This window comes from Saccostrea cucullata, unplaced genomic scaffold (genome assembly GCF_032062105.1).
Source record: "Saccostrea cucullata isolate Sc308-1 unplaced genomic scaffold, CSIRO_AGI_Scuc_v1 ctg462, whole genome shotgun sequence".
NCBI classification, from domain to species: domain Eukaryota; kingdom Metazoa; phylum Mollusca; class Bivalvia; order Ostreida; family Ostreidae; genus Saccostrea; species Saccostrea cuccullata.
The window spans coordinates 382,933-406,684 of record NW_026931071.1 but is presented as its reverse complement, the minus strand read 5'-3'; the positions used below and the strand labels follow the sequence as shown (position 1 = coordinate 406,684).

At 33.2% G+C, this 23,752-nt stretch overlaps 2 protein-coding genes across 3 annotated transcripts; both read left to right on the top strand.

Annotated features, from left to right (window-relative positions):
- The first annotated feature begins 1,859 nt into the window (after positions 1–1,859).
- LOC134231283 (transmembrane GTPase Marf-like) lies at positions 1,860–16,185 on the top strand. Of its 2 annotated transcripts, none has more exons than XM_062713222.1 (12): positions 1,860–2,005; positions 3,339–3,402; positions 3,478–3,540; positions 3,645–3,725; positions 3,869–4,047; positions 5,547–5,833; positions 6,792–6,932; positions 8,872–9,105; positions 11,205–11,314; positions 12,619–12,760; positions 14,783–15,500; positions 16,037–16,185. In XM_062713222.1, exons 2-12 carry the CDS (start codon positions 3,347–3,349, stop codon positions 16,072–16,074), a joined length of 2,049 nt encoding a protein of 682 aa, XP_062569206.1. In that variant the 5' UTR covers positions 1,860–2,005; positions 3,339–3,346; the 3' UTR covers positions 16,075–16,185. The 2 variants fall into 2 exon arrangements, with proteins under 2 accessions (XP_062569206.1, XP_062569205.1); XM_062713221.1 differs by having other exon boundaries at positions 3,472–3,540.
- A 3,765-nt stretch (positions 16,186–19,950) lies between these two features.
- On the top strand, positions 19,951–23,279 carry LOC134231292 (protein slit-like). The gene is made up of 3 exons (XM_062713231.1): positions 19,951–20,028; positions 21,675–22,414; positions 22,547–23,279. Exons 2-3 carry the CDS (start codon positions 21,678–21,680, stop codon positions 23,277–23,279), a joined length of 1,470 nt encoding a protein of 489 aa, XP_062569215.1. The 5' UTR covers positions 19,951–20,028; positions 21,675–21,677.
- Positions 23,280–23,752: the final 473 nt, after the last annotated feature.

Sequence of the window (23,752 nt, the reverse complement as noted above, 5' to 3'; positions counted from 1 at the left end):
TGGATGAAAAAGTAGGGGGTCAAAACTCTATGGGGGTCATTTTTCAACGTGTGTGGAGTCGTAGAATTACTGGTCTGGAATGTTTTTCTACAGTCGAAAAATGACCCCACTTGTCGTAGAATATTGACCCGGGGTCATTTTACGACGTAGAAAAATGACCCCCTGGTCAATATTCTACGGGGGTCACTTTTCGTCGTTACACCGGCCCCTGCTTCTTTTTCCATGGGGTGTCCATCTAAGGGCCACCCTGGACAGTGAGTTGGGAGGCAGGCACATGGCATGACCAAACCATCGCCAGCGTCTTATTTGGATGGTCTGTGATATTGTAGGCATCCCAATTCTTTCCAATAGATTTTCATTTTTGATGGTGTTAGGCCAGAAGATCTTGATTGACTTGAGGATGCGTCTGAGGGACTTGGTTTGGAAGACTTCTCTAGTTTCTTTTCTATCGCCAGAGATGTTTTCTAGTACTCTGATCCATACAAGAGGACACTGAGAACATTGTTTGGTGTTGATGTTGAGAGATGAGGATCTCCATATGGGTTTCAACATTCAAAAAACCTTATTTGCTTTGCTAATTCTGGTGTCTTCTTCGTTGTCGCAGTCGCCCGTTGTGGTGACCTTGCTACCCAGGTATGTGAACTCAATGATGATTGAGGCAATTCAATGATAAAGAAAATGAAGAGAAATTGAAAATAATATAAAGAACAGCGATCGATCAAAAAAAAAATACTAACAATACAAACATGTGTAGAGGACATAAACAAGGAACTATGTAATCATCATTCTACCGTTAAGATAAAATGCCTATATCACTGAAAGAAATGCTTAGTTAATTTTTTAACTAGTGTGCCTAGCAAAGCTTTTTTGTGGTAAGTAATCATTCTGTTTACTAGCTAAGATAGTGAGTAGAAGTTGTCTCGTAGAGCGCAGGTCGTATAGATAACAGGTAACCTGGTGAAGGTTGCTTAAAAATTCTAGATTGACTGATGTTATATACTTAATCTAACTAAAACCTAGTAAAACTTCTTTTAAGGTAATGATTGTATGGGCAGTAAATTTACTAGTCTTATTAGTAGATTTTACCATTTTATTTCTTGAAAATTATAAAGCATAGTTCCTCCGACATTTCACGTGATTAGCTATTATTATTGTGGCCAGGGGTAAAGATAGGGGCTTGGTAGAGCATTTGCTGGACCCACAATATATCTTTGTAAGGATTGATACTGTTTAGAAAAGATAAGAACTCAAATTTCTTATCTATTTCAAAGTAAACAACAAAAATCATTTTAGTCCCTATATCAAAACATGTATACGTGTAAATTCAGTAATAAGTCGTTTTCATTTTTCAAATATCGAACACCCCCAACAATCACTAACAAAAATGTTTTGAGTAAAAATGTTAGATACATATACATATATCATTGCATAAAAGCCCTCGTGTGCGACATTTGAGAGGGAGGAATGTAACTATTGTACCCTTTGAATAAAAGTTAAACCAATGTTTTCTTACATAAACTAATGATGTCTAAAGCAAAAAGGACATTTTTATTGTTGAAAAGCTTCAAATCAATATTAAAAATGTTCCATCCAGTCTGTAATAAATTCTATTTTATTTTGTCTGCTGTGCATTTATGGATCGAAATGAGATATCAGACACACGGCTATAGATAGGGTATTCAAAATTATGTCATCATTTAATGATAACGATTGAATTTTTTTTATCAAATATTTTATCCACATCTGAAGGCTTAGGTGTTTTACTAGATCATGTTGTTTTAAAGTTTAAATAACATGACGTGCAATACCAATATCGTATGTAGTCTGCTTGACAGGTAAAAACCTAAAATACCAAGAAGACAATAGCGTTATTTCGGTGCAAGATATTAAGGTCTGAAGGATTATCTTTACGATAACGAGCAAAAAAGAATCAGAGTGCATATTTATCGTCCTTTGAAAAGAAAATTGAAAATAGAAGATTGTTCTTTGTTGCATGAGAGCATAGGTAAGATACTTTAGCTTATGTCGCTTTGTTGAATGGTGAAATGAATGAATTTCATTGATCATTTATTATTGTTTTATTTTTTTTTCACAAATCATGGCGTAAAAGCATATATACTAAAACTTCAATTAATAAATAATAAAGTTAAAATCAATTTTTTGACGCATAAACATAAATAAGGTTGCAACGTAGATATATATGATAAGAAAACCAGTCGATTAATTATATATCATGTATTTTCAACAGAAATATTGCAAAAAAATTCTCGAATGCGCAAAGCCGCATGGTTCATAAACTCAACGTGTGATTCTCATGTTAGATAATACTCGACAATACTTTAGCAATCTATTTCCGCTTTATTGATTGTTACATTTAGGTATACACACTCAGCTAAAATGTCCGACTAAACGTCTATATTAATTAGATAAGTAGAATGTAATGCATCGTGGCTGATTTATTTGCGATATAAGTTGGAAAAGATATTTTGGTCACATTTGTTTGTTTGACCAGCATATTATAATCTTGTCATGATCGACATTTTACAAAATGGCCGCCAATAATGTTGGTTTTGAATGGCTTTCATTTTCCAGATCTAATGATAGAAGAATACTTAATGTGTAACTTTAAAGAATAATTCAGTTCTGAGCAAAAATCAAATTTGACAATATACCGTTACATATTTCAACCATTTCCACGTGACCTAGAAAACATTTTTATACTTTTACACATTTCAATGTTGCAATCTCTTCTTAAATTATCTGAGAGTATGCGATGAATATGCATCAGTCATTCAAAACTTTTTTTTTACTTCTGCATATATCAATGTTATATACTCGTTTTTAATTCAGGGGAGTAATGTTACTAGAGAGTATACGATGATCATGAAAAAAAAAAATCAAAAAACTTTTTTTTCTCTTTTCCATATTCAGCAAAGACATGCTGTGATTGTTCTTTTCGATAAACGTCTTTCTTGGACAGCAATAGAGACTTTTAATTTTTAATTTTTTTTCTCACATCAATTCTTTTTCCTTTAAGACGTATAGCTTCTCAGATTTTGATAGTGTTGCATGTTATTTAGAGACATGGATCATGTTGAACGCCTATGCATATGATGATAAAAAGAAGCAGTCCAATATATTTCTAAAGTATCTAATCCTACGTTCGCAAAATGTTTCAAGACACACAATTTTAGGCAGACTATAAAATAATAAACGAGACAATACTAATCTGTCTTAAACACGTAAAAGTGAAAAAAATGGCGGGTTCGATGATAACTTGCATGCTTCATCTTTAGAAAGTAAAAAAAAAATCTACTGTATAATTTCATGTTTTCTAGGTATTGCAATGTCTATTAAGAGAGAAGAATCTTCATCACAAGGAAAGGATATTGAACAAATAAAGTAGGTATCTAGTTTAAAATTTAATAGAAAAAAAAATTAAACTTGTTTATTTAAAATACATTTGTATAGTTGTAGGCAATCGGAGGCTGGAAGAGTGAAAAGACTCACTCAAACTTTTGAGGACATCACCCTACAAAAGTAAACTATTATACCTCACTTTTATATGTTTTCTGTGTTAATTTTCTACATTAATGGTGATCTTAAAACAAGTATAATTAAATATTTAATTTATTCTTTCACAGAACACAGATACATCCTAATAAACGGAAGTCTGGGTTTTTTTCTCACGCTCAGGCACCAGTTGGAAGCTACTCACAACGTTTGTAAGTTGTCTGCTATTTTAGTCCCTCAGGATTAGATGATTACATATATAACATATTTTATCCAAAATCAGATTTTTAAAATACCGGTATATTTATGAAAAATGCCAGTACTATTAATCTTCTATCTCATAAATTTATTTCAGGGATATTGACATTCCAAAATTACGTGAAATTTTTGGAACATTAATAAACCTACTTCAAAGAGAAGAATTTGATGAAGATATGAAATCAGAATTAGAGTGTATTTTCCCAAATTATCTCAAGATGCTTGAAGAAAGAATTTGCGATCTGGACAGAGAAGACAATGGAATTGTTGTAGCAGGTTTGTGTTGGTAAAATATTATGTATGCAGCATCACTTAAATCATATCTATAATAAAAAAAAATACGATAAACATTTCAATTATCAATGCACAAAAATATAGAAAAAAATCTATTTAGTCTGAGCAGTGTTGTATTTTTTGCGCTTGCACCTTTATCAACTCGGGACCTTAGTATATGCGATCTCATTTGAAGAATCGGTCTCCATATCATACAAAGGAAATGCGGCAGCGCTAACCATTCGTCCGCTGATGACGATTAATAGAAAGAGTAAAATTCAAATTCAATTCGAATGATGTATATGTAAAAAGTCAAAAGTGATACATGTAAAACATATAAAGCAAAGCAAACAATTGAACAGCATGATCACTTTTTTGTTTGTTTTCGTTACCGTTTTAAAAAAAAAATCATGAAAATATGTTTTAGTTTACAGTACATTCTCCTTACGCTTCTTACCTGCACACAGCTTTTAGGCATCCATCGTTACAATCAGGAAAACGGAATAAAATTGTCATTGAGGCAAATTTTCAGTAGTTTAAGTGTAGTTAATATTGTGATTTATAAAAAAAACAAGAGGCCGATGGGCCACATCACTCACCTGAGAAGCTTTGACCATTCTGTTCTTTACCAGATTTCCCCCTTGTAGTTGTAATACATATTGTGACCCCACCCTACCCAACTGATCATAATTTAGACAATTTGAAATCTACACTACCATAGGATGCTTTGATTCCCTATTGTAAAACTTTGATTCCCCATTGTGGTCCCGCCCTACCTCAGGGGTCATGATTAGAACAATTTAGAATCTACACTACTCCAGGATGCTTTCACATAAGTTTAAGCTTTTCTGGCCCAGTGGTTCTTGAGAAGAAGGTTTTAAAAGATTTTTCCAATATATTTCTATATAAAACTTTGATTCCCCATTGTGGCCCCGCCCAACCCTAGGAGGTCATGATTTGAACAATTTAGAATCTACACTACCCCAGGATGCTTCCACATAAGTTTCACCTTTTCTGGCCCAGTGGTTCTTGAGTAGAAGATTTTAAAAGTTTTTTCCTATATATTTCTATGTAAAACTTTGATTTCACATTGTGGCCCCGCCCTATCCCCGGAGGTCATGATTTTTACAATTTAGAATCTACACTAGCCCAGGACGCTTTCACATAAATTTCAGCTTTTCTGGCCCAGTGGTCTCGAGAAGAAGATTTTTTAATGCCCCACCCTATGGTTGTCTTTTTTTTTTATTATCTACCCTTGTGAGGGGACTTGGCCCTTTATTTTAACAATTTAAATTTCCCTTTACCCGAGGATGCTTTGTACCAAGTTTGGTCAAAATTGGCCCAGTGGTTCTTGAGAAGAAGTCGAAAATGTGAAAAGTTTACAGACGGACAGACAGACGGACGACGGATCAGAAAAGCTCACTTGAGCCTTCGGCTCGGGTGAGCTAAAAGCATTTTTTTTCACATACTGCATGTACTGTGTGATGTTTTATTTTTTATAGGGGAGACCAGCTCTGGAAAATCAACTTTGATAAATACACTCATTGGAGAAAATATACTGAAGTCTAGAACAACAGAAAATACTGCGACTATTTGTAGAAACTGGAATTCAGAAAACATTGGACTTAAAGTCTACAATGAAAAGTACGAATGCATCCATTCCAAACAAGATTATACAAAAGAACAGCTATCTGATTTTCGAAAAGAAGTTCAGAAGTTTACAGACGTGGGTAGCATGCCAAACGACTGCTCATTTGTGGATATCTTGTTTCCAGTTTCTCTTTTGAAGGTGTTTAGCATTTTTAAATTATTTGAAAAAAAAAATCAAATGAATTTTAGAGTGAAAAATTTAATCCATGGCATCTCTCTCTCTAATTATTTAGTTGGTTAGCGAACATTTCAAAATTTTGAAAGTCAAATGGAACAAAAACAATTTAGATAAGAGTAGATTGATTGATTGTAGACTGTTTAAAGTCCCTCTCCACAATATTTCACTGATATGGAGATGTCGCCATTGCCGGTGAAGGGTTGCAAATTTAGGCCTATGCTCGGCACTTACGGCCTTTGAGCAGGGAGGGATCTTTATCGTGCCACACCTGCTGTGACATGGGGCTCGGTTTATACGGTCTCATCCGAATCCAAAAAAATCAGATGAGACATCAGAAGCCATGGAAGACTAAGAATTTTCTATTGAATAGTGCTTTTCCGCAAACGAAAAATCTGCAGTTCATTCAACTTACGAATCACTGTTTAGTTAGCAGAGTATGCCAGGACATCAGTGATAGTTGGAAATGTGGATATGCATAAATTTTCCCACGGTTCCAACTATCGTTGATGTCCTTTACGTGCTCTACTTAACTAAACAGTGATTCCTTACATTTCCATTTCATGATGAGAAAATTCATGTAAAATACTTTCATGTAAATTTAGATTTTAAACATGTAGACTAATAGATTAAAATCACACAAGGCCTTTTATGCCAATTTCAACAGTCCCTGCCCACTTACGTCAAACACAAAGACAGACGCACGAGATTTACATGCATATTATGTCTTCTTAGCGTCAGACAAAAAGACAGACGCACGAGATTTATATGCACATTATTCTTCCTTAGCTCATGACGTATTGCTTGGCGAATGTTATCGAAGAGAAAACAAACAGAAATGAAAATATTGTAAAAAAAAAATGTAGCACGTTGTATGAAAAACATAATCAATTTCATATCACTTAATAAAATTTTTTTTCAGGGAAAAACAATTTTAGTGGATACTCCTGGAGTTGGAGGAAGTAAACGTTTGGCAGAGTTAATGATGAAGTACTTACAAAACGCAGTAGCCTTCGTTTTTGTAGTAAATGCATCTAATGCCGGTGGATTACAGGATGATAGGGTACGTCACACCTCTCTTTGCATTCTCGATATGTTGTTTAGCAATATATTTGTTGAACCATGTTCATTTCTTTCTTTTTTATTATATAAAACTTCACATAATTATTTATTGTTCATAATATAAATGTTTTATTTCACACAATTATGTCTTTAAATACTATTTGTTGCATTTGTTTTTGAATTTGAAAAAATTATGGTTATGCACTCCTATCTAATTCAGATAATGTCATGCAGTTCATTATAGCACCATCGAGCATCGACTTGAAGGTCGCTGGCGCGATAACGATGATGCGATAGTGCGATGACAATGAAATTATGGTACGATATAGCGCAATGACGATGTTGCGATGGCGCGACAATGCGATTACAATGATGCGATAGCACGATAAAGCGATAGTGGATATCACTTCATTGACATCGTAACATTGTACTATCGTCTTCGCACCATCGCACTATTGCACCATCGACATTGAATTGACGCTTCATCGCATCATCGTCATCGCGCTATTGCATTATCGCGTCATCGCACTATCGACCCAAACCTTCATAGTGCGATGATGCGAGAGATAACTATACGGCCCATTCCACATTCTATAACTATCCTTTAACTTGGTCTTATTATAATCTTATTATTATTTTGATAAATATTTAACAATTGATGACTGAAAAATATATTATTTTATATATATTGAAAAGTAATGCAAAAAAATGTTTCAAATGTTTTTTTTTTCCATTTGTAATATTTGCTTTGGAGTCATAATTATTAAAGATAGTTCAAAATTCATTTTTGAGGCCAATTTCATGCTTTGCATTTATTAACTTGTTGCAATAATGGATAGAGATGACTGCGCCATGTAGTGTCGTCAGATGGTTATTACTTTATGATGGTCAAAACATATCTAAAGTCATTTTTTGCCTTAAGGAAATGAATGTGAAGATAAACGTGATGACTTTGACTTTTCTATCGTCAACTTCCCTTACTTATAAAGCAATATACCTTCATCACCTGCATACGTAGTTTATATTTCTCAGTTTATTTGATATGCAAAAGCATGCTCTACATAATTATGTACAATTTCTAAAACGAGGTATATGATGACAAACAAGTCGAAGAAACAATAATATCAGCAGTCTCGTTTAAAGTCACCATTTGGTAATTTCTAAGGTTGATACAAGGACCTTGTCAGCAAATACAATTTATCGTTGAGTTAAATGCTGCCGTTTTTATACTATAATTGTTAGTACATTATTTACACACTGAATTGACGAAAGATTTTTCCGTTATTTCCCTATCATGACCAGGAGCACGCGGGGATGCTCACTCCTCCATGGCATCTGATCCCACCTGTGATGTTTTTGAGGTCCGTGTTTACTCTGCTTCTATTTTGTATTGTTTTATATAATTTAGAATTTAAATAATGATCGTTATCTCCATATATTTACATTTGCAAATGTTTTCCTTTATATAACACTACTAAAAGCAATGCGTATCTATAACTGTATAAATACAGATACGGGGTCAAGAGGTCATAGATGTGCGTATGGATGAACGTTTGACGTAATTTCTCAGTGACGTCATAAAGGGTCGACGCGCGTTGAGTTAATTGCATACATGCCGTTGGATTTGAAAAATAATGCATTTCACACGTTAAAAGTCACAATCAGACAAATATAAAGTTTTAATAAGTCACAAATGTAAATATAAGTAATAAGGTATCATTTTAAAACATCTATCGGGCTATAAATACGGGTTGGTACAAGATTAAATTCATCATAAAGCCCTTCGGGCTTTATGGAATTTAATCTCGTGACCAACCCGTATTTATATCCCAATAGATGTTTAAAAATGATACCTTATTTCTTAAATATTTCACATCAATGCAAAAACTGTTGAAATTTTCACGTGCAGTATACAACAACTTTAATATTCTTTCAAATAGCTTCCTATAATTTTGCGGGAAATTCTACACTATCATTCAGCCAACAAAATGCCATGTTTTGACCCAAGTGACGTAATTTTTGTGACAAACAAATGGGACGTTATCTTCTCTTCCTGTGAGGAGGACAGCGATGAAGACGATATCACACTTACTTGGGAAAAAGTAAAGGCATCAATCAAGAAGCACTGGGGATCGGTGAAAGATGAACAAATTTTTCAAATCTCACTGAAAAAAGTGCGTATCATTTATTGCAATGCTTGTCATTATTAATGCTAAAGCCATGTAATGCGATTTTACATTTACATGTTTCCATCATATAATTTAGTTGTTTAAATGCTTAAAAGGATAGTACTGTTTAAATGAAGGAGTCATTGCAAATATGTTCCAAGTAAAATTGATTGTTGCTTACACTATAGTCCTGAGTGCAGGTAAAAGAAATAAGAACCGCAACTATTGTGACGTCAAATAACTCTGCTCTGGCATAGAACGACAGAAATCCCTCATTAAAACTGGAACTTTAAAGCATATATTCAGCCTTTGCTTAAAATAAAAAAAACTGAAACATTTTTTACAAACAAACCAAGAATTTCGGCGTCTGTTAGAAATAATTCTCACTACTCAGTACTGAATATCCAAAAATGTTAGTGTTTTATTGTGCATATATATAGATTTGTTGCTAAAATAACATTTTCTTTTAAATTGCTTTTTGAATCTTTGAGTGAACCTTTTCGTTGGCATGGATTTCGCACTTGATTGTAAGCTTTCATAAAGTGTTTAGCAATTTTTCAGGTAAAAATGCTGATGCACATCCTTTGATTCTGGTACCTTTACACGTTTTAAAATATTTTTGTTACTGAAATCTAGAAATCCCTATGCTGTTAAAAAGTATGCAAGGGTCAAACTAGGAGAGAAGTATCCAGCTTATACACAGTTCCCTTTCTAAGGAAAGAATTCTATAAAATCATAAGTCAGTTTTGAATAAATATCCCGAGGAACCAAAATGAATTTGATCTACTATATATATATATTGGATTCCAAAACGTCAAAAAGATACACTTCGCGTTCCAGTAAATGTTCAACCAAGCCTCTTTCTTTACTCCTTTCTAAGATATTGACAGTACTGACGGAAAAGCTTCAAGAGTACTGTGCAACAGTATATTCAAGAAGTGGTGTAAATCAGATGTGGATACCAAAAATTACAAACTACTTTTGGACAATTTGAAATTACAAGATTTTACCAAAACCAACAGCTTAAAAACTTACGACTTTTCAACTTTATATACAACCATTCCCCAGGATAAATTAAAATCAAGGCTTTTTGATATCATTGACAGCTGCCTTTACAACAAAAATGGAACTCGTAAATTTACTTACCCTGTCATTGGTCATTTGTAAAATTATTTTGTTAAAACAATTTCTGATTGCACACATAAGTACTCCCAGTTGACATCAAAAAGATGCTTGAGTTTCTGATTGACAATATCTATGTGGTTTTCGGGGACAAGGTCTTCCAACAATCTATTGGAATTCCCATCAGTTCTAATTGCGCTCTGTTATTTGCAGACCTATTTTTGTATTCATGTGAAGCAGAATTTATGCAAAATCGTATGCGTGAGAGGAAAACAAACACTTGCTGAGACCTTCAACTCGACATTTAGATATATCGACAACGCATTGTCAATTTACAGTGGTAATTTTCATTCCCAGGTCGATACAATATATCCTGGTGAGTTAAACGATACCATAGAGTCTAACACATCTGTTTCATACTTGGATATTTTACTTGAAAAAGACGTTAATGGTAATCGACCAACCAAGCTCTGTGATAAACGAGATGACTTTAACTTTTCTATCGTCATCTACCCTTACTTATGCAGCAATATACCTTCATCACCTGCATACGTACTTTATATCACTAAGTTGATTCGATACACAAGAGCAAATTATTGACAACAATTTGATGAAACAAGAATATCAGCAGTCTCGTTTAAAGGCATCATTTCCTACGTTCTATGGTCGATACAATGACCTTGTCAGCAAATACAATTTTGCATTTGACTGACGTTTTACAAACTAATTGTTAGTCCATTGTTTATGCACTGAATTGACGATGGTCCTCTGCACCTATTTTTGTATTGTTTTATGGACTTTGTTATTGAAAACTGTATCCTTGATTCCTTTTATTTAATGTGTTGGATAATTAATAATCAACAGTAAGAGTTTAAGAAATCAACTTTTATGATATGGTTATACTTCTTTGTTTGATGGGTATAAACTTCATCCTTTGACATGTTCACTAGAACCTAGAAATTTCACATAGTATTTTCTTATAGATGAAAGAAGCTGCAAATAACCAGTTCAAAACAGAATATGTAAGATTTGAAGAAAAGTTGAAGGAAATAATAGACAGAAATCATGTCAGTCGCAAACAGAAGCATTTAAGGTTTTTATATTTCCTAATTTTACAAATACAAATCAACCATGTTTTTGTAAATGTCTTTATTAATATGATATTTATCTAATTGTCGATTTTCTATGATTAATGATCTAACAATCTTTGCTTCATTTGCAGATTAGCTTGTTTTGTTTAACTAAGGGTATACTGAAAGAAAAAGAAACGCATAGTACACTTTTGAATCAAATTAAAACTATTATTCGAATACGTGCATGTTTTCAGTATTGTTATCAAACATTTTAATTTTTCTTTAATGAACAAGTCACCAAAATCTTGGGTTATTGATATATCGATACCCCCCCCCCCCACATTAAATAAAAACTCTCATCTCCTTTGCGCATCTGTAACGGTGTTGATTCTTTTGTGCATTGAGTTCATCAGAGCAGTTATCTTTCTCATAAGATTATTATACAACCCTTCCGGTAGTCTCAATGGTTCAGAGTAGCTGTAACATTCTAAAGCCAACAATCCCCCGCCCACTGAATCACACGGATTTTTCATTTAGGATAGAATTTACAAAATTCGGCTGGTTTGGTATACAGTTATTGTTTGAAAGAAAGTCTCGACAAACACTGGAAACATTTTCCCAAACTCGCGGACTAAATAAGAACAGAGAGTTTTTGTCAGTTTTAGAGTGAACATTTTTAGTATGCTTGTCTGCTTTTTAAATACCGGTTTCAGTGATAATGCCTTGAAGATAACTTATGTGGCGTTTTTTCGCGCCAACGTCAACGTCATGGTTGGTTGGAAACCTTTCAAGTTACCCCTTGACAACCGATAAAACTTTACTTGGTTGAAAAGTTAATAAAAAAACAATCTGCACAGCAACATGTTGTTGAATTTTTATTCACTTATGCAATTCAATTGCTAGACCCAATGTAACTTCCGTTAGTCATAACATGATTGCAAGAAATTCATACTGACTGCATATATACAAAAACGATATCTATAATTCTAACGCATAGTTTGGCACTACAGAATGTAATCACAAAACTGCCATCATCAATATGCCTGATCTTTTGGCCTTTTGTCACTTTCCCTACGTGACGCCATACATTTCATAGTTGAAAAGTTTTGACCGGTGATTTTAGTGCAAAGTAACCAAATACCAATTTTCATTATTTTCAGACGCATAGTCATTTTTTTTTTCGAATATTATGTTCTCATGCGTTTCTTTTTCCTTTCAGTATATATTGTTTATCAATGAGTCGACAAAATTTCAGCCATATTTCGGCGAATTTTGCCAAGGAAAAAATTGTAAGGATTTTAAAAAAATATTTTGCTTTGAATAGGTTTTTGGATAACATTCTTCGAGTTTTGCAGAGAGTAACGTGTGGGAGAATTTTATCCTCGAAGCTGTCCGAAGTCGATCATCAAAAGTTGGCAGAGAAAAATAATCAAACAATGGAAGATCTTGTGAGGAAAAAAGAACAGGTGAAAAAATTTACTATAATCAATAAATATACAAAAATACATTCAAAATATAAACCTTTAAAGTATTATTTAAGGAAGAAAATTATGACGAGCCTCTTTAATAAATCTTTAATTTAATACCAGTAGGTTCTTATTTTTTGCTCGATAGAAGGTTAATATAGTTGATCCAAATGACTTTAATCATATACGAATAGGTAGCATATGAAGTTGTAAACATAAATGTATCCCTGTTCTTAGACCGTAAAATTCTTTCAATCATAATATTTATTGCTCGTTAAAGTACAAAAACTGCAATTATTTTTATTTAAGGGGATGAAGGATGTATGGTCACGTGACTCAGTTGATTTACGTCATAATCTCTGATAAAATATGTACAAAACGAGACTGAAACCACAGTACTTGTATAATTTTTTTGACTGTTTGTTTGCGTTCACCATCTAGTATAAAAATATCTGAAAACATTCAAAATTTCTTGCAAATATTATCAAATTACGGAATAGATTAATCCACTCTGCCGTTTCCCTGCTCTGCGCGTCCAGTGCGTCTTTGACGTCATAGTGGATCTCTTAGTTCAGTAAGATCATACACGGTAAAAACGGGTAGTATAAAATCATAATAACGGGCCATAATATGTACATGGTAGGGTATTTTGTAAATTTCAGAACGCAAAAAATATTTTTACATGGTTGTTGACGGAAAAGTTCTGTGGGTTTGCCTTATTTCGCTTATTTCAGGAATATGTGACGTCATAGTTGGGTTTTCCCGTACTCGAGAAATGTAAACATGACACGTTTTTCTCATGATCATGACTCGTTTAACTTTGCCCCGTGCAATATTGAGCTCAGCTTCACCAATCGATATTTTTTTTTACAGTTAATCAATACAATGACGACCTTGAACTTCGACATAAATTTTCAAATATTGAATGATAGGATTTTTTGCAAATTAATTTTTTTATGGTTTAAGTTGTCCTAAAAAAGTCGTAAATTTCCGTCTCCAGATGTGGTGTTACAAAAGAATCTTGCTTTTTCGAATTCTTAACCCTATTCATACTCTAAAATATTTTAAAAGACACATTTCCGCTGGTATATTTTTTATCTATGCTGAAAAATTTCAATTATCGACCGAGTGTAATGGACCCAGAAACACGGAGAATAAAAACTCCGCTCAGACACTGTGGGGTATTGTATTTGTCACTCAATATCTCAGAAATAAGTCTAGAAGATATATACAAAATATGAAAAAAATGAAATGACAGGTATTTTTTCAGCTAAAGGTCCTTCATCCCCTTAATATAGTTTAAATGTGCCAGGTATTGAATAGAAAGTTTGTCAAATTATTTGAGATTGGAGACATAAATAAACAGAAGTATATGTCAGATTAAAAAAATGATACATTATTTGTAAATAGCAGTATAAAAATATATAAAAAAAACTAATCAAAATGCATAATTTTGATGCTGGAAGTTCGTAATACTTGCCACCTATCTGATACCTTTGAATTGTGAATATTAGGAAAATTATTTTTCGTTCAATAAAGAAAATACCTGAATTTAGATACCTGAGAATGAGTTATTGCCCTTGTCAACATTTTTGAAGATTGGATAATAAGTTTGATAAAGAAATTATACATTTTTAAAATTCTATTACTCAACAATATTTATCATTCCATCATTCCACTAATTGGAGAGTATCCTTTCGAAAGATATTGTTCAGTTGAGTATGAATATAAATTAATAAGAGTGTTTGCAAAAACCTATGACATCATACGAGGATGGAAATATGTTAAAATACCAATGCTAAAATTCCAATGCACTGTTATTTGTTGAATAACCATGTTATCGTAGAAATGATTTCGTTTTTCTTGCAAAAATTATGAAAAATAATCCAATAAAGAGATTTTGTTTACTCTATAACTTTGCTCACTGGGAGAGAAAATACCAAATATACTAGAGGTATGGGTAGTAGGGAGTTGTAAGGACCAGAATACACTTAGCTAGCGAAGATCCAAATATCCTTTCAGATCAACAAAGATCTCCGATCCCAGTTAGATTCCTATATTTGCTCCCTGAGCGATGAACTGATGTATTATGTTTGCTCAGTTGAGGGAAAAACCCAAATTTTAACCCCACCAGGAAAAAAGGACATAAAAGAAGTACATGTTTTTGCATTAGAGAGAAAAGTGAAGGAAAGATACATATGCTTTCTCGAAAATTGGCGCCAAAGTCCAGAAGTTATTTGTGTCTTTCAAGACCTCGAGCAGCAAATTAAAGACTCTTTTAGTACATTAAAAGGAAAAATTGAGGAGCTTGAAAAAGAATTGATGGGCTCCCAATATTCTCCACCAAACAAAGACATTACCACAAGTCCCGGTTGGTTTCCAGTTCTCGATATTGCTGGGACGCTTTCCACAATTGCTGGAGTTGTGCTATCTTCACTTTTTTCTTCAGACTTTCAAGATGAAAGGAAATCAACAGTTATTGACAAAATGTACGAGAAATGTGTCAGGATTTATGATAAGGAGACCGTAAAAAATGATTTGGAGAATATATATGGAAACCATTACAGGAATGTAATTGAGTGGATGCTCGATGGGTCAATTGGAGATGATATTAGAAGTTTAAAGAAAACAGTTTTGCAAGTGTACGAAAAGCGAAACGAGTACAAAGCTAAGCATGAAAAATACCAAATTTTTAAAGAAGCCCTGAAGGATTTAAAGCTACAGATAAAAGAAACAAATGGTAAATTAATGATTTATTCTTGTTTGCAAAATAAATAATTTAATTCATATTTGTTATGGGAAAAAAATTCATTTTTTACTCTTATTTATCTAGTCCAATTTATACCTATTCTTACAATTTAAGCTCCCTCTCTCATGTATTTTTGGTCAATTAATGCAAGCAAGTGTATATTCTCTACATTTGGTAAGCAGCAAAGACAAAATCATGGAATAATATTGCACCACAGCGTCAAATCATTTTAACACTCAGTTTGGTTCCGTATTGTCTGTAGTCTTTTAAAATATAGAAAGATGAATGAGAGCGACTGAAAAAATTGAAAAATAGTAGAAAGATAAAAACGTCTGAATTAATCTCGTAAATTTGATAATACTAAGCAATTTTAATTTAATTGATTATAATCTAGAGTCCGACATCTCTAACTGTATAAAATTCCACAAAATCAAGTATTTGAAATCGTTCGGATGAGATATACTCGAGTAGATGTTACATGAAGTAAACATCGTAAATCGACTGATTCTTCACTTTATTTCTTTCAGATGATATTGCCAAAGTTCTTGAAACTACTCGCCTTTGAAGAGTCCATGGCTGATTTTGATTGACAAAATAATTCAGTTACTTGCATATGCACCAAAACATTTGATAAATGTAGATTTTTGTAAAATCCAAATAAAAATCAAAATAATGTCTTTCTTGGGGAGAAGTTTCCTGTTCTAAATTGTTACTTATGTAGTTTGGCTAACTGTCTCTGTTTGATGCGTTTGACTCGCAATTTATTAACATGATTAGCTTTTCAACATTTTTTTTTAATAAATGAAGGATATGGAGATAACGAACAGTATTCAATATCAAAATCCATAAAACAATACAAAATAGGAGCAGAACAAACACGGACCTCCATAACATCAGAGGTGGGACCGGGTGCCATGGAGGAGTGAGCATCCCCTGCCGACTGGTCACACCCGCCGTGTGCTCCTTGTCGTAATCAGGAAATAACGGAAAAAGAAAAATAAAATTTGATCAAACTCATCACATCATATTGATCATACAGTAAATTATATCCCGTTTCAATTCAACTTTCAGAAAATTCCAATAGCAACGAAAGTTCATAGTTTTTTTTCTTTCTTTCGGAAAATCCGTCGACACCTTAGTATGTAAGTAATGGCCGAATGAATTCTATGAAAAACGTTAGTCAAGATTTGATTTAATGATAGATTATATTTGCTGAAAAGATAACTGCATCGACTATGCAAATTACGTAATGATATTCTTGTTTCATCATCTTGTTTGTCAATAACTCAACTCGTTATAGAAATTGTTCATACGTATAGCATATCAAAATAACTGAGAGACATGCACTTCGTATGCAGGCGATAAAAATTAATGCTTCATACAAAGGTACGGAATCATGTACCAAAAATATTTTTTTTGTAGTGCGGACAGTTTCTTTCGAAAATGAAATAAAGACACTGTGGCACCGCACTTAAAAACTACGCACTTTAGATTTTATTCATAGTGCGTTAAATATGATGAAAAAGTCCGAAAGTGCATTAAGAGTGTACATTAACTTTTTACTTTGAAGACACAACACACTTTGAAAAAAAAATGTATAAAACAAAAATCCCGGACTTACATCTTTTGAAAAATTTATGAATTGATCTACGCTCATCGAGAAAAGTCAGAGCTTTTAGTCGAACGATAGTCAAGTACTCGTTGAAATATTATTAAATTTTTCATATCATTTGTAAATAAACACTTATTGTCTTTTACAGACTGCTAGTTTAAATTATTCAATTCACGCTACCATCATTATCAAGACGAGTTTCTAAATCGTAAATATTCACGTAGTAATAAAATATCGGTAGATAATTTAAATACAGATATACAGGATATCAAACGCTCAAAATAATTCTTGAAAACCCTTTCCATTTACGGGACTAAGAGGTTAACAATTTTAAATCATGTTTGTGATAGTAATCGTTTTTACACTGTGTACTTTTACGGAGAATGTACCAGGAAAGTTTCGCAAAAAATCTCCTTTGATTATTGACATTAATTAAGAACGGTTATGCAATGCTTTGGGTTTTATCAAGAGAATAAATGAATTAGACTAAGCCAATTTAATTGAAATGTTTTAAAAATAGCATTTTTTTTTTAGGAATAACCGAGTAAAAATGTCGATAGTCGGCATGATCGAACGATAGTAGAGTACTCGAATATTTTTTTGAAATCTGTAATAAAACCCAATGGAAGACTTGACGGTAAGAAGTTGACAAGTGAAATGTAAAAGCCAAGGCTTTAGCCGTTCGAAAATTATAGCCAAGGTTGAACCTTTTCAAAAATAGAGCAAACTTATAAGTAAGTAAAGACAAAGAATCTGAATTGTTGATACCCAAGGGAAGGTCTTGTCACAGGACATTCACGTACAGTATGAAAGTCCTAGAACAAATCTTTCGAACGTAAGAAACAAGTTTAAGTGTGGTAAAATTTTGCAATAAATTTTTAAATTTTTGAAATTTTAAAGTCACAATGCCAAGATGTCAAATATTTTGATACACAAAAAAAGAACTTGTCACAAGAAACACGCAGATAAAATATGACAGTCTTAGCTCCAACCAATTAAAAGTTAAAGCATGATGACACCTTGGTCTAGTGTTAGGTTAAAGCAAAAATGAATAATATTATTATAACTTAATTTTTTAAGCTGAAAAGTTCATTTAAAAAACACAAACCAGGAGCAGTGCAAACACGGGCATATTAAACATCAGAGATGGGATAGGTTGCCATGAAGAAGTGAGCATCCCTTGCCCACCAGTATTATCCTACGTGTGCTCCATATCGTGAGAGGAAACACGTATACAATTCAATGTTTCAATAATGACCCAACAACGAATACAAAAAATGTCAGTTAGCATTTGATTTATTTTAAAACTTTACTTGCAGACCAAGGCAACATAGCAGCTCTGTTTCCAAAATTCATAACAGAAGACATTTTAAGTGTAAAAATCTTGTCATTTATTTAAATGACTAAAAATGAAATCCATTTATAAAACAATCACCAAAGAATTTGGATTGGAGACATACCAGAATCATGGAAAGCTTGACCAGAAATCGATTTCCATAAATGATTACAAAAGAGTGGTCTCCCATTCACAATATTGTTACAACACACAGATGTGATAATGCTGTAAAATACAACATCAAACTTTACTACAACATCAAACTTTACTGGAAACAAAAGTAGTGCATAAGAAGCGCCTCCGGTAAAACTAATAAAAAATAGTTTGGTTAATTAAAAAAAAATGTGGGGGGATGGAGTGGAGGTGGTGGTTGCTTTTTGTCCACAAAAATTTCACGGCAGCACTCCGAGTAAACAAAGAACTATATAAATAGGGTGTCATGCGCGGCAATCTGATTGGCTGAGACAGCTAAGGCCTTAAAAAAAGTTATGGACGCGGTGAAACTGGATCACAGGAGGAACCGGCTTTACAAATAAAAGGTTTTGTAAAATAACAAAAGATAAACATATTGACAACCACAAAAATACATACACGAATTTTTTAACATAAATTGCTTTATTTGAAAATAAACCTTATTTTATCGGTGGTATTTGCTTACAAGGGCAATGTATAGACCATAGAACTTGCGAAATGAGGACTTTAAACGAGACTGTTAATATTCTGGCTTCATCAACTCATACAAATGTATACTGGGGTGTATGTGTGTAATCTTTCATATGAATAAAGTAAAATTTCCCGCAGAACCAATGATTTTTAGGGTCATTCGCCTATTAGTGATGTTTCTCTTTATTATCTACTCAAAGGTGACATTATGTCAAATAGTACTAGGATAAAGTGATAATTAGGCGCCTTAACAAAACAATTTGAGAATGAATTAGAATTGATAAATAATTTCAGATTCATCCGAGTCAGGCAAGTAGCATCAAAGAGAGGGTGTGTCTTTTTCCAGACATATTTTATTTACTATTGAGAACTTTTCATTACTGAAAATACTATTGAAAGTCTGGTTGCCCCCCTCCCCCCCAGCCCCAAAGACCCACTTTTGTTGCGGTATAGCCAATAAAGGGAAATGTAGAAGTCTATAGGTGAAATTTGGTACTGAGAAGTACATGTAGTTGGAACATAACACCCCCAATAGAATTTTCAATTTTTTACGCTAAATTATTTGCTTGCTTGTCAAGTTTTATCGGGTAGGTTGATTTTTTTTCACCGACTAACCCCCCCCCCTACTTTCATAAACGACGCTATGTCCCTGCAAGTTTCAGGTTGGATATGTTTTACGAAAAATACCGTTTCTTAGATATTTTGAATGATCTCTAGGTGACTGGGTAAAATAAACTCGACAAAGGCTTAAAGAGCAAATAAAACTTTCGACTTTGTACTACGCTAACGGCTAAAAAAGTGATATAAATAGTTTATAAGAATGAGGAAAATTAAGCCGTATCAGGAAGTTAAATGAGATTAAATCGTGATAAAAGGGAGGACACTTCATTCAGAGAAACCATTTTCTGGTACAGTATAATTATCTTTTAAGCTTTGGTAACGCATGGTCTGAATGTACTATAATCTTAATTTAGGAGTCTCAGGAGGTAACTCTGATAAGGAACGTTGCTTATGTCATTAACATATGATTAGACCGACTTAAAATTTGTCATACTTGTTTACCATGTGTTTTCAATATAGTGCTGGGAAAAACCTCACTTTAATCCACAAATTTTGGTTATTAACCTTTTACAAATGTATTTGTAATGAAGATTTTTTTCAGAAAACTTCATTCTTCATTTCTTGAGAAATGAATGCGTTAGATAACAATGCTCAAAGGTTCTTCCTATGAGCCGTATAAACCGAGGTTTTGTGCCACAGTAGATGTTCCCTCATTGCTCAATGGCAAAAGTGACGATTGTAGGTCAAGACACGTAGCATCAGGGGGTGGAAGGGGGCCTCTCGGACTTTTTTCCAGACATTTTTTTTTATAGGAAATGTTTATTGAAAGCCCGGTTGCCCCCTACAGTTTGGTTGCAGTATTGTCAAATAAGGTTTTATATAAGGGTAATGCAGAGTTTGAGTAAAATATTCAATACTAAAAGAAATTGGGCCACCTCCCCCTTCCAAGGAACAGGATTTTGGGGTTTGGACATTTTTTCAGGTATTTTTCCTCGAGTTCCCCCTTTCAAAAAAGATGCAACGTCACTGAGGTCTGAATCTGTGGTACTTCACAGCCGAGTGGTAATGTCTCCATCTGAGTGAAAAAGTCTTGAGGGGACGTTAAGGATTAAAAAAAAAGTACAAATTAACAAAAACAATGTCCACACACCGTAGAGTAAATAAAAATGTTCATAAAATATAGTATACTAATAATAAGGCAAATATTCAGTTTAAGTTATTATGGACTTTAATATAAGTTAATACTGTTTGGTATCTATAAACATTTACATCCACTGAATATTTCCCCCTTTCTTATAAAGACCATTGCCATTAATCAGTTCACGAACAACAATGAGCAAGCCTTGTGTGTAGTTGTCTTGGCTGTTCCATCAGTTTCACAAACAATGCATATTCATCTTAAAAACAATAGTTTACAAATTAAATTTCACTCTGAATTATTTTTAATACAGATGTAAATATAAACAATAAAATGCTTTCTTTGTTAGTATGGGAATTAACGTCGCAGCTATTGCAGAAAAAATAACATATTGTTTTCTGCAACAGCTGCGACATTAATTCCTGTACTAACGACCAAAAGAAAGCATTTTATTACTGTAGACGTACTTTTTTTCACGGGGTCATAATTCCGCGGAATCTCAATTTCTGTTGAATCCGCGTGTAGAAAATTACGCGGATTTCTTAGACAGTCACTGTATGCCTTACATTTATATTGAGTACGCTTGGACAAATTTCCGCTGAAAATTTGTGACCGCGTACATAGCGTAAATTAATACCACGCGGAAAAAAGTACTTCTACAGTATTTAAATAAATCGTGTTTAACATTGACGATTGGGCCAAGAAGATTATAGAAGTTGAACAATTTTATGTTAAATATATAAATTAGAGGAGATCCTCTCAATGCACATGCAAAGGAAATTAAACTCAATATATTTTGAAAGGAAATTAAATGCAATACTTAATATTGTACTTATTATAATTATTCTATTTCAGGACATGGTACAAAATTATAGCATCCGGATATTATATGCAGTGATGTTCTCAACAACACTCGTTGTAAAAAGTACTTCAAATAACGTATGCCCCACATCGCCATGTTTTTGTGCCAACGCCACAGTGGCAGACTGTTCTAATAGGAAGCTTGAAACTCTACACTCCCTTCATGGCACAATCCCTGCAAGTGTTACAAACTTGGATTTGGCTGGAAACAATTTCTCTTACATCAACGATACATTTTTTGACCCCATTGCTTCATTAAAAATTGCAAATTTAAGCATCAAAGAATGTAAATTACATGGAATATCTAAAAGAGCATTGCAGAACTTAAAAGAAATTTATAAATTGGATCTTTCAATGAATGAATTGGAATACAAATCAATACTACAAATTTTAAGATGGTTGAATGGTTCTCAAATTAATAAACTGGATATATCTGATGTGAAAGGGGCTCCAACATCTCTACCAGAAAATGTTTTTAAAAGCATATACAGAAATAGTTCTCTTCATACAGTGCATCTTCGAAATTGGGAATTGGTCAATGTAAGTGGAACGGCATTTAAAAATATGTCTAAATTAAAAACACTTGACTTGAGTAATAATAACATTCTTGAACTTAAAATGGAGGGATTTCAGCACATAAAACAATTAAATCTAACGTTGAATGAACTTGCCTATGTCCCAAAAATGTGTGATTCAAAGAATAAATCGTATGTTCCTAGGTTGAAATTTCTATGGTTAGCAATCAACCATATCTCAGACTCGCTTGAATTCCATCGACAGGGCCATTGTTTTACTGAATTAGAATATCTTAATTTATCTTTCAATGCAATAAGCATTTTTAAAAATAATTCATTTTCTTCAATTAGGAGTTTGAAGAAGTTACGTTTGAACGATATGCTAACGTACGATTTGATTATCGAAAAAGACGCATTTAAGTCGAAATCATTGGAGGCTTTATTCTTTGGAAGCAATAAAAGAGTAACAAAAGAAATGCTACAATATCAAACTATATTCCAGAAGTGTACAAATGTAAGAACATTAGACATGTCGCTTTTTGATTTATCTGCTTTTACAGACGAAGACTTTTTAAAAATGTTATCTCCTCTTACACATCTCAAACAACTAATTTTACGTCATTCTGTATTGAATTTCGTTCCATTTATATCACATTTGAAAACACTTCAGATTTTGAATTTACACGGTAATTTTATTCGCCATGTTCATAAAGATAGTTTTATAAACAATACAAACTTACATAAAATTATTCTCAGAAAAAACCAATTAACATCTATCCATGAAGATTCATTCACAGAAGATATATGGAATAATTCAAATTTTACAATCGATGTTTCCTTTAATCCTTTTGCTTGTGACTGTGACCTTGAATGGTTCGTTAAGTGGGCAGATGCACACAGAGAAAAAGTCATTAATTATCATTCCAATCAGTGTGATTCACCAAAAGAGTGGAAGGGTCGTCACATAAATAGCAATTTACATTACCTCAAAATGAGATGTCATCCATTGAATCGAATTTTCATCATCATCCTGACTATTGGTTCCTTTGTATTTATTTTTCTATTTACCTTTGTACTTCTTTGAAAGTTAAGGTGGGATATTTTGTTTTATGTGCATAACTGCCTGGATGGAAGACGGAGAGGATACCATAGATTGACTGACCATGATTTAAAAGAATACGACGGGTTTGTCGCTTACAATACACGTGACCGGAAGTGGATAATGTCTGAACTAGTTGACGTTCTAGAGAAAAAAGAAAGTTACAAGCTTTGTCTGCATGAGCGAAATTTTTTGCCTGTTGGATTTCATGTGGATAACATCTTTGAAAATATGGAGGCCAGTCGAAAACTTTTGCTAGTTCTAACAAACAATTTCATGCAAGATCAATGGTGCCAATTTGAAACTATAATAGCCAATCAGAAATTAGCAGACGGTAACAAAAACAACATTCTCCTGATTCTGTTGGATAATATTGATTCCAAACATTTTACAGCAGCACTGGAAACGTTGCTCAAAGAAGCTGAAAGTGTGGAATGGACATCTAATTTAAACGGAAG